This window comes from Pithys albifrons, chromosome 31 (assembly GCF_047495875.1).
Source record: "Pithys albifrons albifrons isolate INPA30051 chromosome 31, PitAlb_v1, whole genome shotgun sequence".
NCBI lineage: Eukaryota > Metazoa > Chordata > Aves > Passeriformes > Thamnophilidae > Pithys > Pithys albifrons.
Window position 1 is genome coordinate 965,925 of NC_092488.1, and position 20,581 is coordinate 986,505.

At 54.1% G+C, this 20,581-nt stretch overlaps 1 protein-coding gene across 1 annotated transcript; it reads right to left on the bottom strand.

Annotated features, from left to right (window-relative positions):
- Positions 1-15,904: 15,904 nt before the first annotated feature.
- Positions 15,905-19,664, bottom strand: LOC139684095 (olfactory receptor 14A16-like). The gene is made up of 3 exons (XM_071579695.1): positions 18,751-19,664; positions 17,416-17,508; positions 15,905-15,932 (listed from the first exon to the last, which is right to left on the bottom strand). The coding sequence occupies exons 1-3, from the start codon at positions 19,662-19,664 to the stop codon at positions 15,905-15,907; spliced, it is 1,035 nt and encodes a 344-aa protein (XP_071435796.1).
- Positions 19,665-20,581: the final 917 nt, after the last annotated feature.

The window sequence follows — 20,581 nt, forward strand, 5'->3', positions numbered from 1 at the left end:
AGCCCTAGACCCCTCAAATCCCGTCCTGGGGGACCCCCCGACCCCCTCCTGGGCCCCTCCCAACCCCCTCCAAAACTCTCTCTGGTCTCCCCCAACCCCTTCCTGGGGGTACCCCGAGCTGTTTTCCCCCCGAGATTCCTGGGGGGACTCTCACTGCCCCAAAGAAAGTACTAAGAGCCCCCCAATACCCCCCCATCGCACAGGTACCCCCCAAAAAACCAAATCCCCTCCGTAACTCCCAACCCCCTGCGAGCTCCACTGTGAGAATAAACGGGGAGTGGTGTTGCCCTTTTAAGGAGGAGGGTATAGAATGGCCCGCCTGAAGGGAGGTCTTAAAGTGGAGATGGTAAAGGGAACCCCAAACATACACCCTGGGTGGTAAAACACCCCTAAAAGGGCTTCAGGGTGGTGGAGTGCCCTCAAAAAGACTCTTAAAGGGGTCAGGCCACTTTGTAAGGGGCTTGTGTGGGGAGGGGCCTCTTCCCAAAGCGACCTAAAGGGGCAAGACCCCCCTAAAAGGGGCATATGGGGTGAGGGGTCTCCCCAAACACCCTTTAATGGGAAGGATGCACCCCCTTAAAAGGGCTTGTAGTGGGGGGATCCTCCCCCCCAAACCCTTACAGAGAGAGGCAAAGCAGAGTGGCCTGAGAGTGTTGATTCAAAATATCACCATCTTCATCTGAATATGCCCCTGCTAACACAGCTACTGTGTGTTCCCTCTGCTCTCTGGGGCACTTGCCAGAGATGTCAGTCCCTCTGGTAGCCAACACCACAGGGCAGGAGGTCACCTGGAGGGGGGAGCAGAGACTGCGGTCACCATATCAGGTTGCTGAAAGCCCCATCCAGCTTGGCCTTGAATGTTTCCAGGGATGGGGCATCCACTGCCTCCCTGGAAATGTGTTCCACTGTTCCACCATTCCCATCATAAAACACTTTTTCTTTATCTGTCATCTGAACTGACCCTCTTCTACTTTATTTCAAATTCCTCACCCCTTGTCCTTTTCTGACAGACCCACACATTTCTAATAAACCACCTTATGTCTCCTCACGTAATTTTCTTCTCCAGGCTCAACAACTCCAACTCTCACAGCCTGTCTCCACCAGAGAGGTGCTCCAGCCCTCTGATCATCTTGCTGGCCTCCCCTGGAACTGCTCCAACAGGTCCAGGTCTTTCCTGTGCTGAGGACCCCCTGGAGCTACATGAGATGCAGGGGCTGGCAGGGAAATCACCAAAAGTGATTCCCATTCAGAGCAGGTGCATTACAGAGACAGAGAGGTGCCCAGAGCTGGAAGCAGCACTGCAGGTGGGATGTCAGCTGAGCAGAGCAGAGGGGCAGAACTCACCCTCACCTGCTGCCCATGCTGTGGGATGAGCTCAGGACATGGGGGATTTCCAGACTCTGAGCTCACATTGCTGGGTCACATCCTGCTTTTTATCCACAGGCATCCCCATGTCCTTGTGTGCAGGTCTGCTCTGGATCCCCTCACCCCAACCTGGCTGGGTATCTGAGAGAATTTTACATCCTCTGGCTCCCTTTATACCCTCTCCTTTCTGTCCCAGATCTGGGCAGAGGACCCAGTGCTTCCAGGCTTCCTGTGCCCCTCCCTTCCCCTGTGCTCCTTTGGGATGCAGCTCATGAAGCCCTGGCCAGAAGCTGTTCCCTGATGTGTTTCCAAACCCAGATTTCCCAGGGACTGTCCCTGTGCCCCTCACCTTCCCTGGCCCCTGAGGGGATACACCAGAGTGCCCGAACCCGCCCTGCTTGGGGGGCACATGGAGAGGGTAAAGGGGATTTCCTGTGCAGAGACCCCCAGGAGCCCCCTGAGAGCTCTGCTGATTGTTGGAGTGTGGGCAGAGAGGCACTGGGTGTGCAGGGGCTGGAGAGGGGAGGGGACAGAGACATGGGAACTCACATGGACATGGGGACACACACACAGACACGGGAACACACATGGACAAGGGAACAAACACACAGAGTCAGAGCATTGCTTTGCTGAAGGGGTTTATTGATCATTCCTGGGTGATTGCCAGGGCTGCCAAGGGGTCAGAGGTGTCCTCCAGGGATGATGATCTCCTCATACCGCTGGAGAGGGACAGGACATGGGTGTCATCAACAGTTCCAATCCTGAAAGTCAGAGCCCAAAACATCAGCCCCAGTGTCCACTGGGACATGAGAGAGGCCTTGTCCCTACCCCAGAGACCCGGAGCAGAGAAGGGAATTAAATCCTGACATCCATGTGGCCCCTGCAGTACCTCAGCCTGGGATGCCCTGAAATCTCCCAGAGCCCCTCAGTGCCTTCCTGGTAACATTGGGGTCTGCAGAGCCCCCTGAGTGCAAGGAAAGGTGTGGGGGCAGCTCTGTCCAGCTCACCTGGGACACAGGTCAGGGACAGCCACCTCTGTGTCCATTTGCTGTGCCCAAGATCTCCCCAACCCAGAGGGTTCAGCCATCACCCAGAACCCTCCCAGAACCATTTTGAGGATCTGAGGACCCTCTGATATTTCTCACCTGGAGAGGCATCCAGAGAGGCAACTGAGCATCACTGGCGCAGAAGCTCCATCTGCTCAGCCACAGGGGGCTGTGGGGAAAGGCAGGATTAGAGACACTGGGATGTACTGGGGCAAACTGGGATGTAGTGAGAAACACTGGGATGCCCAAGAGAGTCGTGGCATAGAAGGACTCAGGGTACCCACCTCAGACCTCTTCACTCGACCGCCACCGAGAGCCCCCTGTAGAGAGACCATGAGGTGTCACTGGTTCATTTCCACTCCCAGAAAAGAATGGGGGGACTAAATTTCCCCCCATTTCCCACCCTGGGTATCCCCAACTCCAGTACTTACCATAACACATGCCCCTGCACCTGATGCTGCGAGTCCCTGGGGAAGGAGAGCACAGGTTTAAGCAGATTGGCCCATGTGGGGCTGTGGGTGACACAGGTGTCCCCAGCCCCCCTGGGACTGCCCCCTGGACTGAGGGGGAAAATCCCCTCTGCTCCTCCCAATCCCAAACTGTCCAGTTTCACCTGCAGGGACCAGGGTGGGGATGGAGACAAAGAGAGTGAGGGCAATTCAGGGTGTCCAAGGAGGATGGGGGTGAGAGGGAGGGCACCCAAAGATGGAGAACTGGGGGAAACTGGGGATCAAACGTGTTGGGCACTGGGGTCAAGAAGGGATGGGACTATAAGGGAGGCAGGTGAGGAGGAAGGAGTTCCAGTGGAGGAAAAATGGGGAATGAAGAAGAGGAGGGTGGGGTCAGGAGAAAAAGAGACTGGGAGGGGGTTTGGTACTCTGGAGTCAAGGAAGGGGATTTAGGGGCATCACTGTCAAGTGCAATGGGAAAGGATTAGTGGGGATAGAGGGGAAGAAATATTCTGGGAATGATATCCTGTGTGTGTGTACTGGGGTGGACTGGAGTGTGTGATAATAAAGTGGGGGCCATGAGGAAGGGCCTTGTCCAGGAAACACTGGTGTGGATTGGGAAGCCCTGGAGGGTTTTGGCCTTGAGAGGGGAAGGTCTGTTCCCAGAACAACTGCTGGTACTCACCTGGGTAGGTGCTCCAGCCATGGCACCTACCTGCAGAGAGACCATGAGATGTCACTGGTCACTGGGGTGTCTCCAGTCTCAGTAAGGGATAAGGGGAAAACATTGGCCCCCAGTTCCCACACTGGGTGCCCCCAAATCCAGGACTTACCCCACCACAGCCTCCACCAGCAATTCCAACGGGCTGCAGAAAGAGAGGAAAGGTTTGGTCTGAACTGGCCCTTCAGGGCTGTGGGGGGCACACAGGTGTCCCCACCCCCTCAGCCCATGGCTGCACACAGGTCTGAGCAGGAGTGCTTGGGATTGAGGGTCTCCTGGAGACTGGGGGCAGGGGGAAAGGCAAGGGGTTGAGGGGAACAACCCTTGGAAACATCCATGGGAGGACATGTCCCACTTTGGCCTAGTTTGGAGCTTAGTCCTATTAGTCCTAATATGGTTTAATTTGGCCTTGGTCCAGGTAAGCCCAATTTTGGTTCAGCCTTTATGTTGAATGGGTAACAAAGGAGATCCTGGGGAAATGCCTGAGGGGACCAAGAGGATGGGATGGGGAGGCCCAAAAAGGTGGGATCTGGGGGCAGGTAGCGCAGAATCCGGTGGGACTCTGCCAGGACAGAGCTGAGTCCAACCATTCCAGGAGGAACCAGAGCTCCAGCAGCAGGAGTAGAATTGTGGGAAGGGCAAGGACAGAGGGAATTATGCCAGGAACAAAGTGGCATTGACTGAGACTCGGGGTGCTGGGCAGTCCTGGAAGAGCCCCTGGATTGGGAAGGGTCCCATACCTGTACCTATCCTGGTGGCATCAGAATCTCACCTGGGCATCTGCCGGATGGCTCAGCAGGATGGTGAAGAGCAGGGCCAGGCTGAGCACAGCGACCTTCATCTTCCTCTCTCAGTGGGGAGCGCTGGGTGAGGCTGGAGAAGGTGAGGAGCACATTTATCCCTGCCAGGACTCCTCCCTGCACCCTCCGCAAGAGCCTCCCAGGCAAAGCCTGACTTGGCACAGCCCCCAGCCCTGGCAACAAAGCCAGCCCTGGCATGGATCCAGCCACCTTCCCTGGCATCCATCCAGCTCCCTGCATGGGACACCTGGCACATCGGAGCACAATTACCCCTGTTCCCACTCCAGACCCTTGGCTGAATAGGGTCTGACACTGACCCCTCTGCTTGAGGCACCAGGGCCCCAGGATGAGGGAAAACAGGGAGATGGCAGATAAAGAAGGTCACAGCCCATGGGAACAGCCTGGGATCTCCAGTCTCTGGTTAGCCTTGGAGGAACTGGGGAGCACTGGGGAGTGTTGGCACTGGGAGAACAGGGCTTGGCTTTGAGAAATGCTGGGGTGGTTGCAGTGCTGGCTCCAGACCATTTCCTGACACTGCAACCCTATCTGGTCAAGCACCAGCTACTCCCTCTCCAAGCACAGCCCAACGGAGCAGATCCCCTGCCCTGGCCCTGCCCCTGTCCCACCTGGGGACACCGTGTCACCCGTATCACCTGGGTCCTATCTCTGCTGAGCTGTCCCAGACAGGGTGTCCCAGTGACTCCAGTCCAGCAGGGCTCTGGTTGCAGACTGGGCTGGGACTGGGACACAGCTCCCACAGACCCCCCTCTCCTCAGGGATGTCCCTTCCCTGCCCTCAGCCCACTGCTCTCCCAAGCAGGATGGGACCTTCCCACCTGAGTGTCCCTCGCTCCCATCCCAGCTCAGAGGCCCCTGTCAGGTGTGACCCCCATGGGCAGAGATCAATGACAGTCACTGATCGGGGGCTCCCGGGAGGTGCCAGAACCTCAATTGTCCACTGACATTCAGTGACATTTCCGGGAGATGTTCCACCCTTACGGGACACTGACCATACAGAGAGAGCAGTTGTGGGGCAGGTGGGAAAACATTTCAGGTGACTGACTTGACTATTTGCTTTGGATTTTCCTGAGGAGCTGGCAGTGACCTGGAAGGTTTCCCTTTGTCCCTTTTCTGCTTTGTTCCACATTTATTGGATAATTGAGGAACGTTGACTGGGCAGAGGCTCAGGAGAGCTGAAGCTGCTCAGGTGGGGCACTTGGAGCCCCTAACACAAAAGGTACCCTTCTGGACAATCCCAGTGGTGCCATTCCAGACCTGCTCATGGTTGTGAATCAGCATCTCATTGGAAGAGGGAAATGTCTGGAGTTTGGTGTTTGACAGAGATAAACGAGAGACATGACCAGGGTGCCTGAGGTGCAGCTGATCCCACCTGGACTGTCTCCTTTCCCCACCCTGAGCAAGGCTGGGAGGACCTGGGCAAATTCCTCCTGTCCCTGCAGTCCCTTCTGTGGCATTTTTCCCACATTCAGGATTCAAACCAATTTTGGGCCTGGCCATTCTCAGCCCGTGACCTGCAGGGAGGTGTCACAGTGACTCTCAGAGGGAAAGGGGAGGAGAGAAGGGGGCCCTGTTCTCCCCAAATTTACATCTCACATCCCAACTTCCTGCTGCCCTCTGGTTCCCAGAGTCCCTCAGTACCTCTGCATGGTGGGGGACCGGGCTCAGCAGGAGGTCTCTGTCCTGTTGTACTGGTTGTGACTGGGATAACTGACTGGTTTACAGGCCATGCCAGTGACCTGCCTCATCTCAGCATAATATCACAGAATCATGGAATGGTTTAGGCGTGAAGGGACCTTAATGCCCATCTCACACCACCCCCTGCCTTGGGCACAGACACCTTCCACTAGAGCAGGTTGCTCCATGCCCCATCCAACATGGCCTTGGACACTTCCAGGGATGGAGCAGCCACAGCTTCTCTGGATAACCTGCTCCAGGGCTTCACCAGCCTCCCAGGGAAAATTTTCTTCCCAACATCCACCTAACTCTGCCCTCTGTCAGTGGGAAGCCATTCCCCCTTCTCCCATCACTACAGGTCCTTGTCCAAAATCCCTCTCCAGCTTTCTTGGAGCCCTTCTGGGCACTGGAAGATCTCCCTGGAGCCTTCTCTTCTGCAGGCTGAGCAATCCCATTTGTCCCTGTCTGTCTCCAGAGCAGAGGTGCTCGAGCAATAAGAGCATCTTTGTGGCCTCTTCTGGATCCATTGGAACAGGTCCATGTCCTTCCTGTGCTGATGACCCCAAAGCTGGAGGCAGCACTGTAGGTTGGGTCTCAGAGGGGCAGATTCCCCTCCTTCCCTGCTGCCCAGGATGAGCCCAGGAAGTGGGGGCTTTCCGAGCTGGGTTGTGTCCCATTTGTCACCTGCCAGCACCCCCTGATCCCTGTCCCGGGGGACTCCCATCCCTTCATCCTCCAGCTTGGATTGATACTGTGGATTGCCCTGACCCAGGTGCAGCAGCTGCACTTGGTCTTGTTAAACCTCAGGAGATTCCCATGCGACCATTTCTCTTGCTTGTCCAGGTCCCACTGGATGCCATTGTGTCTCTCAGGTGTGTCACCTGCACTGCTCAGCTCAGTGTCACCTGCTAAGGGTGCCCTCAATCCCTTTCTCTACCTCATTAACCAAGCTATAAAATACCACAGCTCTGAGGGACAGTGGGCTCTGAGGGACACCACTGGTCACTTGTGTCCATTGGGACTCTGAGCTATTGACCATCAGTTCCTCTGGCCTGTGCCCTGCTCCTGTTTTTGCTGGACAATTGAGAACACAAGCAGGTACCTCTGATGGTTTTCACATCCAACAGTTGGCACCTAAACCCAAACAAGGACTGGGGCTCCTGACAGAGTATCAGGAGGTTGGAAACAAGGGAGTCCTGGCCCTGGCTCTACCTGAGAGATGTGGCTGGGCCTATCCTGCACCTGCTGAGCACCATCCCACAACGTTCCACACCAAACTGCAGACATTTCCCTCTTCCAATGAGCTGCTGATTCACAACCATGAGCATCTCTGGGATGGCACCACTGGGACTGTCCAGAAGGGTACCTTTTGTGTTAGGGGCTCCAAGTGCCCACCTGAGCAGCTTCAGCTCTCCTGAGCCTCTGCCCAGTCAACGTTCCTCAATTATCCAATAAATGTGGAACAAAGCAGAAAGAGGACAAAGGGAAACCTTCCAGGTCACTGCCAGCTCCTCAGGAATATCCAAAGCAAATAGTCAAGTCAGTCACCTGAATTGTTTTCCCACCTGCCCCACAACTGCTCTCTCTGTATGGTCAGTGTCCCGTAAGGGTGGAACATCTCCCGGAAATGTCACTGAATGTCAGTGGACAATTGAGGTTCTGGCACCTCCCGGGAGCCCCCGATCAGTGACTGTCATTGATCTCTGCCCATGGGGGTCACACCTGACAGGGGCCTCTGAGCTGGGATGGGAGCAAGGGACACTCAGGTGGGAAGGTTCCATCCTGCTTGGGAGAGCAGTGGGCTGAGGGCAGGGAAGGGACATCCCTGAGGAGAGGGGGGGTCTGTGGGAGCTGTGTCCCAGTCCCAGCCCAGTCTGCAACCAGAGCCCTGCTGGACTGGAGTCACTGGGACCCCCTGTCTGGGACAGCTCAGCAGAGATAGGACCCAGGTGATTCAGGAGGACACACTGTCCCCAGTTGGGACAGGGGCAGGGCCAGGGCAGGGGATCTTCTCCTTTGGGCTGTGCTTGGAAAGGGAGTGGCTGGGCCTTGACCAGTTTGGGGGTGCAGTGTCAGGAAATGGTCTGGACCCAGCACTGCAACCACCCCAGCATTTCTCAAAGCCAAGCCCTGTTCTCCCAGTGCCAACACTCCCCAGTGCTCACCAGTTTCTCCAGAGCTAACCAGAGACTGGAGATCCCAGGCTGTTACTATTGCCTGTGAACTTCTTTATCTGCCATCTCCCTGTTTTCCCTCATCCTGGGGCCCTGGTGTCCCAAGCAGAGGGGTCAGTGTCAGCCCCCCATTCAGCCAAGGGTCTGGAGTGGGAACAGGGATAATTGTGCTCCTATGTGCCAGGTTTGGGGCTGGGCTCAGCTCTGGTGTTGTCAGAGGGAAAGCTCTGGGAAAGGACAGGCACCAGGAGATGGGGGGTCAGGCTTTAGGGGGCTGTTGGAGGATGGATTGTGTTGGAGTAGGGGTTGTCCCCACTGGGTGTGCAGCTGTTTTCTTATTCCTGCTTACCCCCTCTTTGTACCCTCAGATGCCTGGGCCCTTCCAGGGGCAGGTGTCCCATGCAGGGAGCTGGATGGATGCCAGGGAAGGTGGCTGGATCCATGCCAGGACTGGCTTTGTTGCCAGGGCTGGGGTCTGTGCCAAGTCAGGCTTAGCCTGGAAGGCTCTTGGGGAGGGTGCAGGGAGGAGTCCCAGCAGGGATAAATGTGCTCCTCACCTTCTCCAGCCTCACCCAGTGCTCCCCACTGAGAGAGGAAGATGAAGGTCGCTGTGCTCAGCGTGGCCCTGCTCTTCACCATCCTGCTGAGCCATCCGGCAGATGCCTTGGTGAGATTACGATGCCACCGGGATAGGTTCAGGGATGGGCCCCTTCCCAATCCAGGGACTCCCCCAGGACTGCCCAGCACCCCGAGTCTCAGTCAATGCCACTTTGTTCCTGGCATAATTCCCTCTGTCCTTGCCCTTCCCACAATTCTACTCCTGCTGCTGGAGCTCTGGTTCCTCCTGGCATGGTTGGACTCAGCTTTGTCCTGGCAGAGTCAGACTGGATTCTGCTCTACCTGCCCCCAGATCCCACCTTTTTGGACCTTCCCATCCCATTCTCTTGGTCCCCTCAGGCCTCTCCCCAGGATCTCCTCTCTTTCCCATCCAAGGATAAAGACTGAGTCTAAACTGGGCAAAACTGGACCATGGTCAAATTCAGTGAAATTAGGACAATCAGGACCAAGCTCCAAACTGGGCTGACCTGGGGCAAGACGTAGCCAGGCTGAACTGGGACATGTCCTCCCGTGGATGTTTCCCAGGGGCTTCCCTCCAGTCTTTCCTCTCAACCCCTTGTCTTTCCCCTCTGTCACCCATTTCCATGAGACCCTCAATCCCAAGCACTCCCGCTCAGACCGGCGTGTAGCCGTGGGCTGGGGGGTGGGGACACCTGTGTGCCCCCCACAGCCCTGCAAGGGCCAATCCCAACCAAGTCTTTGCTCTCCCTCTGCAGGCCCCCATCAACGCTGCTGGTGGTGGCTGTGGTGAGGTAAGTCCTGGATTTGGGGTCACCCCGTGAGGGAACTGGGGGGCAGTTTGGTTCTCTTATCCCTCACTGAGACTGGGGACACCCCAGTGACCAGTGACATCTCATGGTCTCTCTGCAGGAAGGCACCGTCACTTCTGGGCCTGGCATGGTGAGTACCAGCAGTTTTTCTGGGAAGAGACCCTGCCCTCTCCTGGCCAAAACCTTCCAGGGCATCCCAGTGCTTCCAAGTCCACCCCAGTGTTTCCTGGAGAGGCCCCTTCCTCATGGCCCCCACTGTATTACCATACTACCCAGTCCACCCCAGTACACACACATAGAATATCATTCCCAGAACATTTCTTCCCCTCTTTCCCCACTAATCCTTTCCCTTTCCCATTTCATTAGACAGTGATGCCCCTAAATCCCCTTCCTTGACTCCCCAGTACCAAAGCCCCTCCCAATCCCTTTGAGTTTTTTTCCCTTTTCCCATTTCTCCTGACCTCACTCATCCCCTGCTTCATTCCCCATTTCCCCTCCACTGGAATTCCTTCCTCCTCACCTGCCTCCCTTATAGTCCCATCCCTTCTAGACCCCAATGCCCATCTCGTTTGATCCCCAGTTTCCCCCAGTTCTCCATCTTTGGGTGCCCTCCCTCTCACCCCCATCCTCTTTGGACACCCTGATTTTCCCTGGCTCTCCTTGTCTCCATCCCCACCCTGGTCCCTGCAGGATCAGGCATCCCAGGGGAAACTGGACAGTTTGGGATTGGGAGGAGCAGAAGGGATTTTCCCCCTTATTCCAGGGGGCAGTCCCAGGGGGGCTGGGGACACCTGTGTCAGCCACAGCCCCACAGGGGCCAATCCTGCTTAAACCTGTGCTCTCCTTCCCCAGCCAACCACGGCATCAGGTGCACTTGCATGTATTGGGGTAAGTACTGGATTTGAGGGACACACAGGGTGGGAAAGAGGAGGGGCAGTTTAGTTCCCCCCCTCTCCCCCCCATCATGTACTAGGAGTGGGAATGAACCAGTGACACCTCATGGTCTCTCTACAGGGAGGTGTCAATGTTGGTCGAGTGAAGAGGTCTGAGGTGGGTACCCTGAGTCCTGCTGGGCCCAGACTCGCCCCTCTCATGGCCATGACCCTCCAGGCCATCCCAGTGTTTCACAGTACATCCCAGTATGCCCCAGTACATCCCAGTGTCTCTAATCCTGCCTTTCCCCACAGCCCCCTGTGGCTGAGCAGGTGAAGCTTCTGCGCGAGTGATGCTCAGTTGCCTCTCTGGATGCCTCTCCAGGTGAGAAATATCAGAGGCTCCTCAGCACCCAGAAATAGGCCTGGGAGGGTTCTGGGTGATGGGTTGGGGAGATCGTGGGCACAGCAAATAGACACAAAGGTGGCTGTCCCTGACCTGTGTCCCAACTGAGCTGGACAGAGCTGCCCCCACACCTTTCCTTGCACTCAGGGGGCTCTGCAGACCCCCAGTGACACCAGGAAGGCACTGAGGGGCTCTGGGAGATTTCAGGTCATCCCAGGCTAAGGTACTCTTTGGGCCACATGGATCTCAGGATTTAATTCCTGTCTTTTCTCCAGGTCCCTTAAGACAGATGGGGGAAGGACAATGTCTCTCTCATGTCCCAGTGGACACTGGGGCTGATGTTTTGGGCTCTGCCTTTCAGGATTGGAACTGTTGATGACACCCATGTCCTGTCCCTCTCCAGTGGTATGAGGAGATCATCATCCCTGGAAGACACTTCTGACCCCTTGGCAGCCCTGGCAATCACCCAGGAATGATCAATAAACCCCTTCAGCAAAGCAATGCTCTGAGTCTTTCTGTGTGTTTGTTCCCCTGTCCATGTGTGTTCCCGTGTCCATGTGCATGTCCCCATGGTCATGTGTGTGTCCACATGTCCATGTGGGTTCCCATGTCTCTGTCCCCTCCCCTCTCCAGCCTCTGCACACCCAGTGCCTCTCTACCCACACTCCAATAATCAGCAGAGCACCCAGGGGGCTCCTGGGGGTCTCTGCACAGGAAATCCCCTTCACACTCTCCATGTGGCCTGGAAGGGTGAGGAGCACAGGGTCATTCCCTCAGGAATATGGGTTTTGGGAAGACTTTGTGGAAGAGGTTCTGGCCAGGGCTTCATGAGCTCCATCCCAAAGGAGCACAGGGGAAACGGAGGCACAGGAAGCCTGGAATCCCAGTGTCCTCTTCCAAGGTCTGGGATGGAAAGGACAGGGTAGAAAGGGAAGGAGATGATGTAAAATACTCTCAGATACCAGTACAGGTTTGGGGGTGAGGAGATCAAGAGCAGATCTGCACACAAGGACGTGGGGATGCTTGTGGATAAAAAGCAGGATGTGACCCAGCAATGTGAGCTCAGAGACTGGAACCCCCCTGCGTCCTGAGCTCATCCCACAGCATGGGCAGCAGCTGAGGGTGAGTTCTGCCCCTCTGCTCTGCTCAGCTGACATCCCACCTGCAGTGCTGCTTCCAGCTCTGGGCACCTCTCTGTCTCTGTAATGCACCTGCTCTGAATGGGAATCACTTTTGGTGATTTCCCTGCCAGCCCCTGCATCTCATGTAGCTCCAGAGGGTCCTCAGCACATGGAAGACATGGACCTGTTGGAGCAGTTCCAGGGGAGGCCAGCAAGATGATCAGAGGGCTGGAGCACCTTTCTGGTGGAGACAGGCTGTGAGAGTTGGAGTTGTTGAACCTCTTCATCCTCTATTTCCAAGGTCTCCTCTCCCCTTAGAAATGAGCCCACAGGATCCTTCGTTTCCCTTTTGCTATTAATATATTTGAAGAAACTTTCCTTGTTGTGCTTGACATCTTTGGCCACATTTAATTCCAGATGGGCATTGGCCTTCCTTGTCTCCTTTCTGCATATCCTGACCACCTCTCTGCATTCATTCCAAGTACCCTGAGCCCACTTCCAACTCCTGGGTATTCCTTGCATCCACCTGAACAAGGTTGGCTGCTTGTGCTTGATGCAGCTGTTCCCTCTTAAGCCTCCTTTGGCTCTGAGGGACTTTCTCCAATATTTCCTTGTTGGCTTCTACTATCCCAGAAGTGCCTGTCCCATCTCTGTCAGACATCAGGTGTGCCCCAGTGTGGCTGGTCCATGCCAGTGTCAGCACACAGGGCCCTCACAGGTAACCCCTGTCCTTTAACTTTTTCCTATTATGCCACAGTTTTCCAGGGACAAGCCTGATATTGTGCCCTCCTGCCTGATATCAAGTTTAAAGGCCTGTAATAGTGCAGAGCCTCATAGTCCCAAAGGGACTTCAGGGCACTGCAGAAACTCATGGAAAAAAAGGGTGCCCTGGACACTGAGGAATCTCATGGAATCCTGGGGCCATTGTCACAATGCAGAGCCTAACGGAGCCAAAGGAACCCTGGGACACAATGGAACCTCATGGAATCAAGGGGCCATTGTGACATTGCAGGGCCTTATGGAAGCAAAGGAAGCCTGGGACACTGTGGGATTTCATGGCATCAATGGGGTCACTGTGACACTGAGGACCCCCATGGAATCAAGGGGCCATTTGTGACACTGCAGGGCCTCATGGAACCAGAGGAGCCATGGAATACTGTGGAACCTCATGGAATCAAAGAGCCATTGTCACAGTTTAGACCTTTGTGGAATGAGGGCCCCACTGAGAAACTAGAAGAGACTCATGGATCTAAAAACCTTGAGACAATGCAGAAACTCATGGAACCTGCACTGGCTCTGCCTGAGCTGGAGTTCATTCCCCACAGCAGCCCTCCCAGTGCTGTGCTTTGCAATGGGAGCTGCAAAGGTGTTGAGAGCAGAGCAGTGTTCTGGCTGCTGCTGAGCAGGGCTGGCACAGCATCAGCACTGCAACATTTCTCCCCCTGCAATGAAGGGTAAGATCCTGGGAGGGGTTGCAACCAGGCCAGCAGAGCCAGACTGACCAAAGGGATATTCCAGACCCTGTGACATCAGTTTAGATATAAAAGCTGAGGAAAGGAAGAGGAAGGGGAGGGTATTCATTCTTTACAATATTTGCCTGCTGAGCAACCAGTAGATGTGTTATGGCCCTGCTTCCTTGGAAGTGGCCAGACATTGCTCACTAAGGGGAAGTGGGGAATAAACCTTCTTATTTTCTTCTTCGCCTGTGGAGTGTGCAAACTTTGCCTTTTATTTTAGTGAACTGCTTATCCAATCCCACAAGTCATTCTCTACCTTATTCTCTCTCCCCTGCCTGGCTGGGAAGGGCAGTGATAGAGCAGCTTGATGAGTCCGTGGTGTTCAGCCAAAGTCAACCCACCACAATCTTTTTGGTGCCTCAGTGTGAGGCGAGACAAAGACACATTTATACACACACACACACACATATATATGTGCATATATGTACATATATAGAAACATATATATTGGAGGCTACAGTAATAATAGTTACCAAGTAGCAAAGCTCCTGTGTGGGACACACAATTTTGAGTTTGTCAGCTGTGCTGCTCATCTCTTCCTTGTGCTGAGTTTGGGAACACACCAATACAAACAAGGGCTCTGTGCTTTGCCCTCACACTGATGGCCTTGTCCTGCTGGGGGAGCATCTTCTGGGGATGATGGAGGAATAGACCTTCCTCTCCCTGAAGGTGAAATCTGCCTGAGAGTGATAGGAATGGTTTTATCATTAAAGGCTCCCACGGTCCTCGCCCATCCTTGTTTCAGGTGTTTAATACTGTTACTAATACTCTTGGCACACCATGGAGTTCTTGGAATCTCATGTTATCCTGCTGCAACCGAAAACAAAATTTAGGTAATGAAATGTGGCCTGAGGTGAGCAGTTCCTGGGGAGCAGGTTGTGTGGGAGGATTTGGGCAGGTTCCTCGGGCAATTGACACTTCCTGTCACCTGGGACTTCACACCTGAACAGGTAATCAACCCTGACAAACTGATGTATCACCTGATGGAAGCTGCCTTGCCTACCCCAGGGAAACCCAGCAGCTTCTCACCCTGTGCTGGGGCCTGGCCTGGGCCTCTGGAGCCCCAGTTCAGCACTCTCAGAGGACTGTGGGAGAGGCAGGGACCAAATTGCATGGGAGGACACTGTGGCTGAGACAGGGACTCAAACCACAACTACAGTAATTGCCCCAGTAGTGAGAAGGAAAAAATGGTGAAGTTGAGCTACAGGTCCATGTCATCAGTTAGTAAGGGAGGAAGCAGAAGAAGAAGAAGGAGAAGGAGAATGATTAGGAGAAAGAGAAGAAGAAGGAGGAGAAGAAGAAGGAGAAGGAGAAGAAGAAGGAGGAGAAGAAGAAGGAGGAGAAGAAGAAGGAGAATGATTAGGAGAAGGAGAAGAAGAGGGAGGAGAAGAAGAAGAAGAAGTAGAATGATTAGGAGAAGGAGAAGAAGAAGGAGGAGAAGAAGAAGGAGAAGGAGAATGATCAGGAGAAAGAGGAAAAAAAGGGGAAGGAAAAGAAGAAGGAGATAGAGAAAGGAGATCAAGAAACCAGTCCATTAACATTTGAAAGGACTTGGATAAATCAAAGAGAAAACCAAAGTTACTCGGTCCAGGAACTCATAAGAACTTTGAGACTTGTGAAAAGTTTCCAGTTGCCAGCCAGGTGAATGGATTCCTACCTTACTGCTTTGATGCTGGGATAACAAGGCTGATAGTGAGCAGTTGGAAGGTCATGAAGCCCAACAGCTGGGATCCCTTGCTAGAGATTAGAAAATTGAAAGAATTGGAAAAGGAAGAGAAATTTGGGTTGCAGTCTCTAGAGACAGTTCTTCTCAAGTGTGAGGGCAAGAGATCCCTTTAAAGGATATTTTGTGAACTCCCCAAGAAAGTGGAGCAATGCAGATGAAGGTATCCAGCACTTGATAGAATTAGCAGTGCTGGAAATCATCTAGAGTGACCTAACAGGTAATAATGCCTTAAAGACTCAGAGGATGTTCCTTGCACAATGGCCATGTGGAGGAAAGTGGTTCAAAGAGCCCCTGCATCATATTCCAGCAGCCTGGCAGCATTGTATTCCCCCCAGATGGATACACCAGCTGTAGAGGTGGCATCCTCCTGGATCAGAAATGTGGGAGAAACTCTGGCCATTCCTCATCCCCACAGGCCAGCACCCCAGCTCTCAGGGGCACCCCAGGAGATCATTTCCCTCCTGGCCCAGCCAGAGGGAAAAGGAGCCCCAAGCACAGGCCACGTGGTGAACTCTGGTTCTTTTTGTGTAACTGGGGGAGACATGAGGAAGTGGGAAGGTGAACCCACCTTTGAGCTGGGAGCCCATGGAGGTGAAGTGAGAGGGAAGAAACTTGTGAGAAGGGGTCACCCAAGAAGGATGTCCATGTAGTTGCTGCAGAGGCACAAGAAGACAATCAGGGATCTCCCAGATGTAAAAGGACTGAAACCACCTCTGTTGATCCTGGTGAGGGGACTTCTGGTCTGGCATCACAGAGGTCAGACAGGGAATCCTCTGGGGAGAAACAGGAATAGCGGGTCCCTGCCTTTGGCCAGGAGGAGGAAAGGGATGACCAGGCACACTGGACTGTGTGGATTCAATGGCCTGGCACAGAGGTGCAAAGCTTTAGTAGACACTGGTGCACAGTGCACACTGATGGCATCAAGGCACAGGAGTGCAGAACCCTCAGGATGTGTGGAGTGGCAGGGTGATGTGAGAAGTGTTCTGTATTAAAGGCTGAGCTGAGTTAGCACGGGAGAAGTGGGAAAAGCCTCACATTGAGACTGGCCCAGACTGGCCTTGTTTTCTGGACACCTGCTCAAGGTGCTCCAGGACACTCGTCACAGACCAGCCCCCTCCAAATGACCATTCCCAGCACCTCTCAGAGGTGGTTTGTTCATTCACAGAGGGACATCAAGTGACTGGGCCAGAATGCAAGAGATCCCAAGTCTTTGTCCCCTTGGGCACAGCATCGTCTGTGCCACCAAGACTGTGAGCAGACCTGTTGTGCTGAGGCTCTGGGGCCTCGTGGCCTCCTGGCACAGCCCCAGGAAGGCTGGGCACTCTCACCCCCTTGTCCTTCCCTCAGCATCACCCCCCATGCCAGTGCCCCTCTAGGGCTCTGAGCAAGGCGTGAGGGACAGGATGTGCCTTCCGTGGGGCTGGGAGTCAGGGCTGGGCCTTTCTGCTGCCTCCAGCCAAGCCAGGCTTTGCTCAGCACCTGAGCTGCTGCCCAGAGCCTTTGCCTCCCTGCAATGGTGGCCTCCAAGGATCTGCTGGGACCAGTCCCTGGGGAGGCTGTCAGGGCTCCAAGGGATGACAGGTTTTTCCAAGTTCTTTGTGTTTTGTTTTTGACTTGGAGTCTGTCAGGGGTTTGTGCAATCATGGCCCCCAGTGATCTGCTTTATTTAGTCCCTTGAGAAGCTTTGTCAGTATTGGCACCGAGAAGGGCTCTTTATTGCTTCAAGATCCTTCATGGTTTTCAAGGTATTTTAGGTTTTTCTTTCCACACTGAGACTGTGAGATGTTTGTGCAATCATGGCCTCCAATGATCTCCTCAGGGTCACAGGAAGGTGGGAGGGAGCAGGGCCAGGACAGCTGAGCCCAACTGGCCCAAGGGATGTTCCCTTTGATGGAGGGCCGTGCTCAGGGTGTTAATGGGGGGTTGGTCAGGAAGGGCTGAGCTCTGCCTGGGCTGGGCTGGGCATTGGGCACTGAGGGGTGAGCAGTGGAGCAATGGTGTTGTGCACCATGTGTTCCTCTTGTGGGGTTTATTTGTTATAGTTCCATCTTTTATTGCCAGTACTGTTAACATGGGTAGTAGTAGTGTGTTCACTGAGGGTAACACGGAACACTCAGCAGATCATTTTCCCTGTGCCTGCTGTAGCTCCTGCAGTTACAGGGTTCTGCTTCTTGGCTCACACCCATATTTAGAGTATTATCTCTGGGTGACATGACCCTGGACAGGCCTGTGCTCACTGGGCTCCATTTATTGCTGATCCCTGGCACACACTGTCCCTGCAGGTCCCCTGTGTTCTCCTGGCAGCTCCCAAGTTGGTTCAGTTAAACATTCACCTGCAACCAGCTCTGTCACATTCTCTATAGCCACAGAAACATTAATCACAGACCATTCTCCACCTGCTTGGGCACTGCCCACACACATGTAGAACCTGAAGCTGATGTCAGTCCCTTGAAGGCCAGACTGGGACCCTGATCTCAGCACAATGAGCCCCTGGAGAACAAGCAAAACAAGGAGCCTCTATAGAGTCTATCCCTTGGCATGTTCTTGTGAGTGACTTTGCAAAAAACCCCAAGACTTCATGTCTTGGTCTAAGGAGAACCCCTTTCCTGATGGAGCTGCTGTTGTGGAGCCCAGCTGTGTCCCAGCAGTGCCCATGGCCTGTCCCTGCCTGTGATCCCAGGATGAACATGCAGCAGGTCTGTGTCCCAGCTGGCAGAGGACCAAGGCCTGAGTCCAACACAGGGGCTCTGCAGGAGAGTGTCCAAGTGCAAAGAGACCAGTTCAGAAAAGGCCCAGTGCTGGTGCTCCCTGTCAGTGCTGGTGCTCCCTGTCAGTGCTGGTGTTTCCTGTCAGTGCTGGTGTTTCCTGTCAGTGCTGGTGCTCCCTGTCAGTGCTGGTGCTCCCTGGCAGAGCTGGTGTTTCCTGTCAGTGCTGGTGCTCCCTGGCAGTGCTGGTGTTTCCTGTCAGTGCTGGTGTTTCCTGTCAGTGCTGGTGCTCCCTGTCAGTGCTGGTGTTTCCTGTCAGTGCTGGTGCTCCCTGTCAGTGCTGGTGCTCCCTGGCAGTGCTGGTGTTTCCTGTCAGTGCTGGTGCTCCCTGGCAGTGCTGGTGCTCCCTGGCAGAGCTGCTGTGCTGGGACTCTTCTCTGCACAGCTGAAACTGCCAAGTAGCTCCCTGAAAGTCTCAAAGGAAAAATGCCAGAGGAGCAAGGCTACTGCAAGAGAGTTTATTTTGTTTAAATATAGAGATTTAACAATTACTCCATTAGAGATTTAACGAGTCAAATTAATGAAATAGACATGGAATTAGATGAGTACATTAGTAAAATAATTTATTTCATTGAGGACAACATTCTGGCAAAAGGAACCCATGGGCCACCAAGAAAAACCTGGGAATGCAAGAGGACCCTTTCATGAGTTTTACTACAAACACTATACAGAAGAAAACCAGAAGGTTATTGCTGCTGCAAAGCATCCAGTCATCATTTTCCTCAGACAATCCTTGAGTTCCTGGTTCCTCAGACTGTAGATGAGGGGGTTCAGTGTTGGAGGCACCACTGAGTACAGAACTGACAGGGCCAGATCCAGGGATGGGGAAGAGATGGAGAGAGGCTTCATGTAGGCAAAAAATGATGTGCTGACAAACAGGGAGACCACGGCCAGGTGAGGGAGGCACGTGGAAAAGGCTTTGTGCTGTCCCTGCTCCGAGGGGATCCTCAGCACAGCCCTGAAGATCTGCACATAGGAGAAAACAATGAAAATGAAACAACCAAAAACTAAACAGACACTAACTACAATAAGCCCAAGTTCCCTGAGGTAGGAGTGTGAGCAGGAGAGCTTGAGGATGTGGGGGATTTCACAGAAGAACTGACTCAGGGCATTGCCCTGGCACAGGGGCAGGGAAAATGTATTGGCTGTGTGCAGCAGAGCATTGAGAAAGCCACTGGCCCAGGCAGCTGCTGCCATGTGGGCACAAGCTCTGCTGCCCAGGAGGGTCCCATAGTGCAGGGGTTTGCAGATGGCAACGTAGCGGTCGTAGCACATGATGGTGAGGAGAGAAAACTCTGTCACAAGGAAGAAGAGAAGCAAGAAGACCTGGGCAACACATCCTGCATAGGAGATGTCCCTGGTGTCCCAGAGGGAGTTGTGCATGGCCTTGGGGACAGTGGTGCAGATGGAGCCCAGGTCTGTGAGGGACAGGTTGAGCAGGAAGAAGTGCATGGGGGTGTGCAGGTGGTGGTCAGAGGCTACGGCGCTGATGATGAGGCCGTTGCCCAGGAGGGCAGCCAGGGAGATGCCCAGGAAGAGCCACAAGAGCAGGAGCTGCAGCTGCCGCGTGTCTGCCAATGGCAGGAGGAGGAAGTGGCTGATGGAGCTGCTGTTGCACATTTGCTGCCTATGAATGTGGAGCACTGTCCAAGGAGGAAAACAACAGTGTCAAGTATGGGCAGATGTCTTTGAGAAAAATCAAACCCACTACCCAATAGCCCTCTCCCTCCTGCACACACCCACCACTCTTTCAGAAAACTGATTCAGCTCCATGCCTGGAGCCCTGCTTGGTGCTCACTACATTTTCCATGAGGAGCAGACCCTTTGCTCACTGTCTGTGAGGACTCAGCCCTGCTCTGCTCTGGTGGGTCATGGGCATGGTGGGGACAGGGCCTGTCCTGGTGTTCAGCTGTGTCAGATGAAACTGCTCCTAATGCAAAAGTGCTTGTCACCTGCTGCACTCCCAGTTTCTGAGAAGAACTGGGATTCCAGAAGGAAGTGGCAGAGTTTTGGGTGTTTTGTTTCTGACTTCCCTCATCAACCCTGTGTCACAACCCCTCAGCATTTCTGCTCCTTTCAGGGAGAGCAAAGCTGGTCCTGCCAGGCAGGAGGATTGTCTGTGGCTTAGTGCAGAGTGAAGGGAACTGCTCTGTCCTTTTGTCTTGTTCCAGCTGCCCTGGACACCTTCCTCAGAGAAAGACTGGTTAGACTCCCATTTCAGTCTGAAATGCCAACAGACATAAGATCAGATGGATCCATCACAGACCACTAAATGTCTCAGCCTGGCTCAAGGTCCCAAGGACACACGTGGCTCATCTCACCAACCCAACAGCATTTCCTCAGATGGGCACAGCATCTGCCCCACTGCACTGGGGCTTTCAGCCTGCATAATTGGGATATGAGGATAATTTGCATTCTTGAGGGCAGCTGCCAACTTGGAGGGACACCTCAGAAGAGAGGCAAGTGTCCTAAAAATGGAGTTTTATTCAGGGAAAAACACCTCGTTCTCAAGGCACACAGACTTCACTGCCCAGACA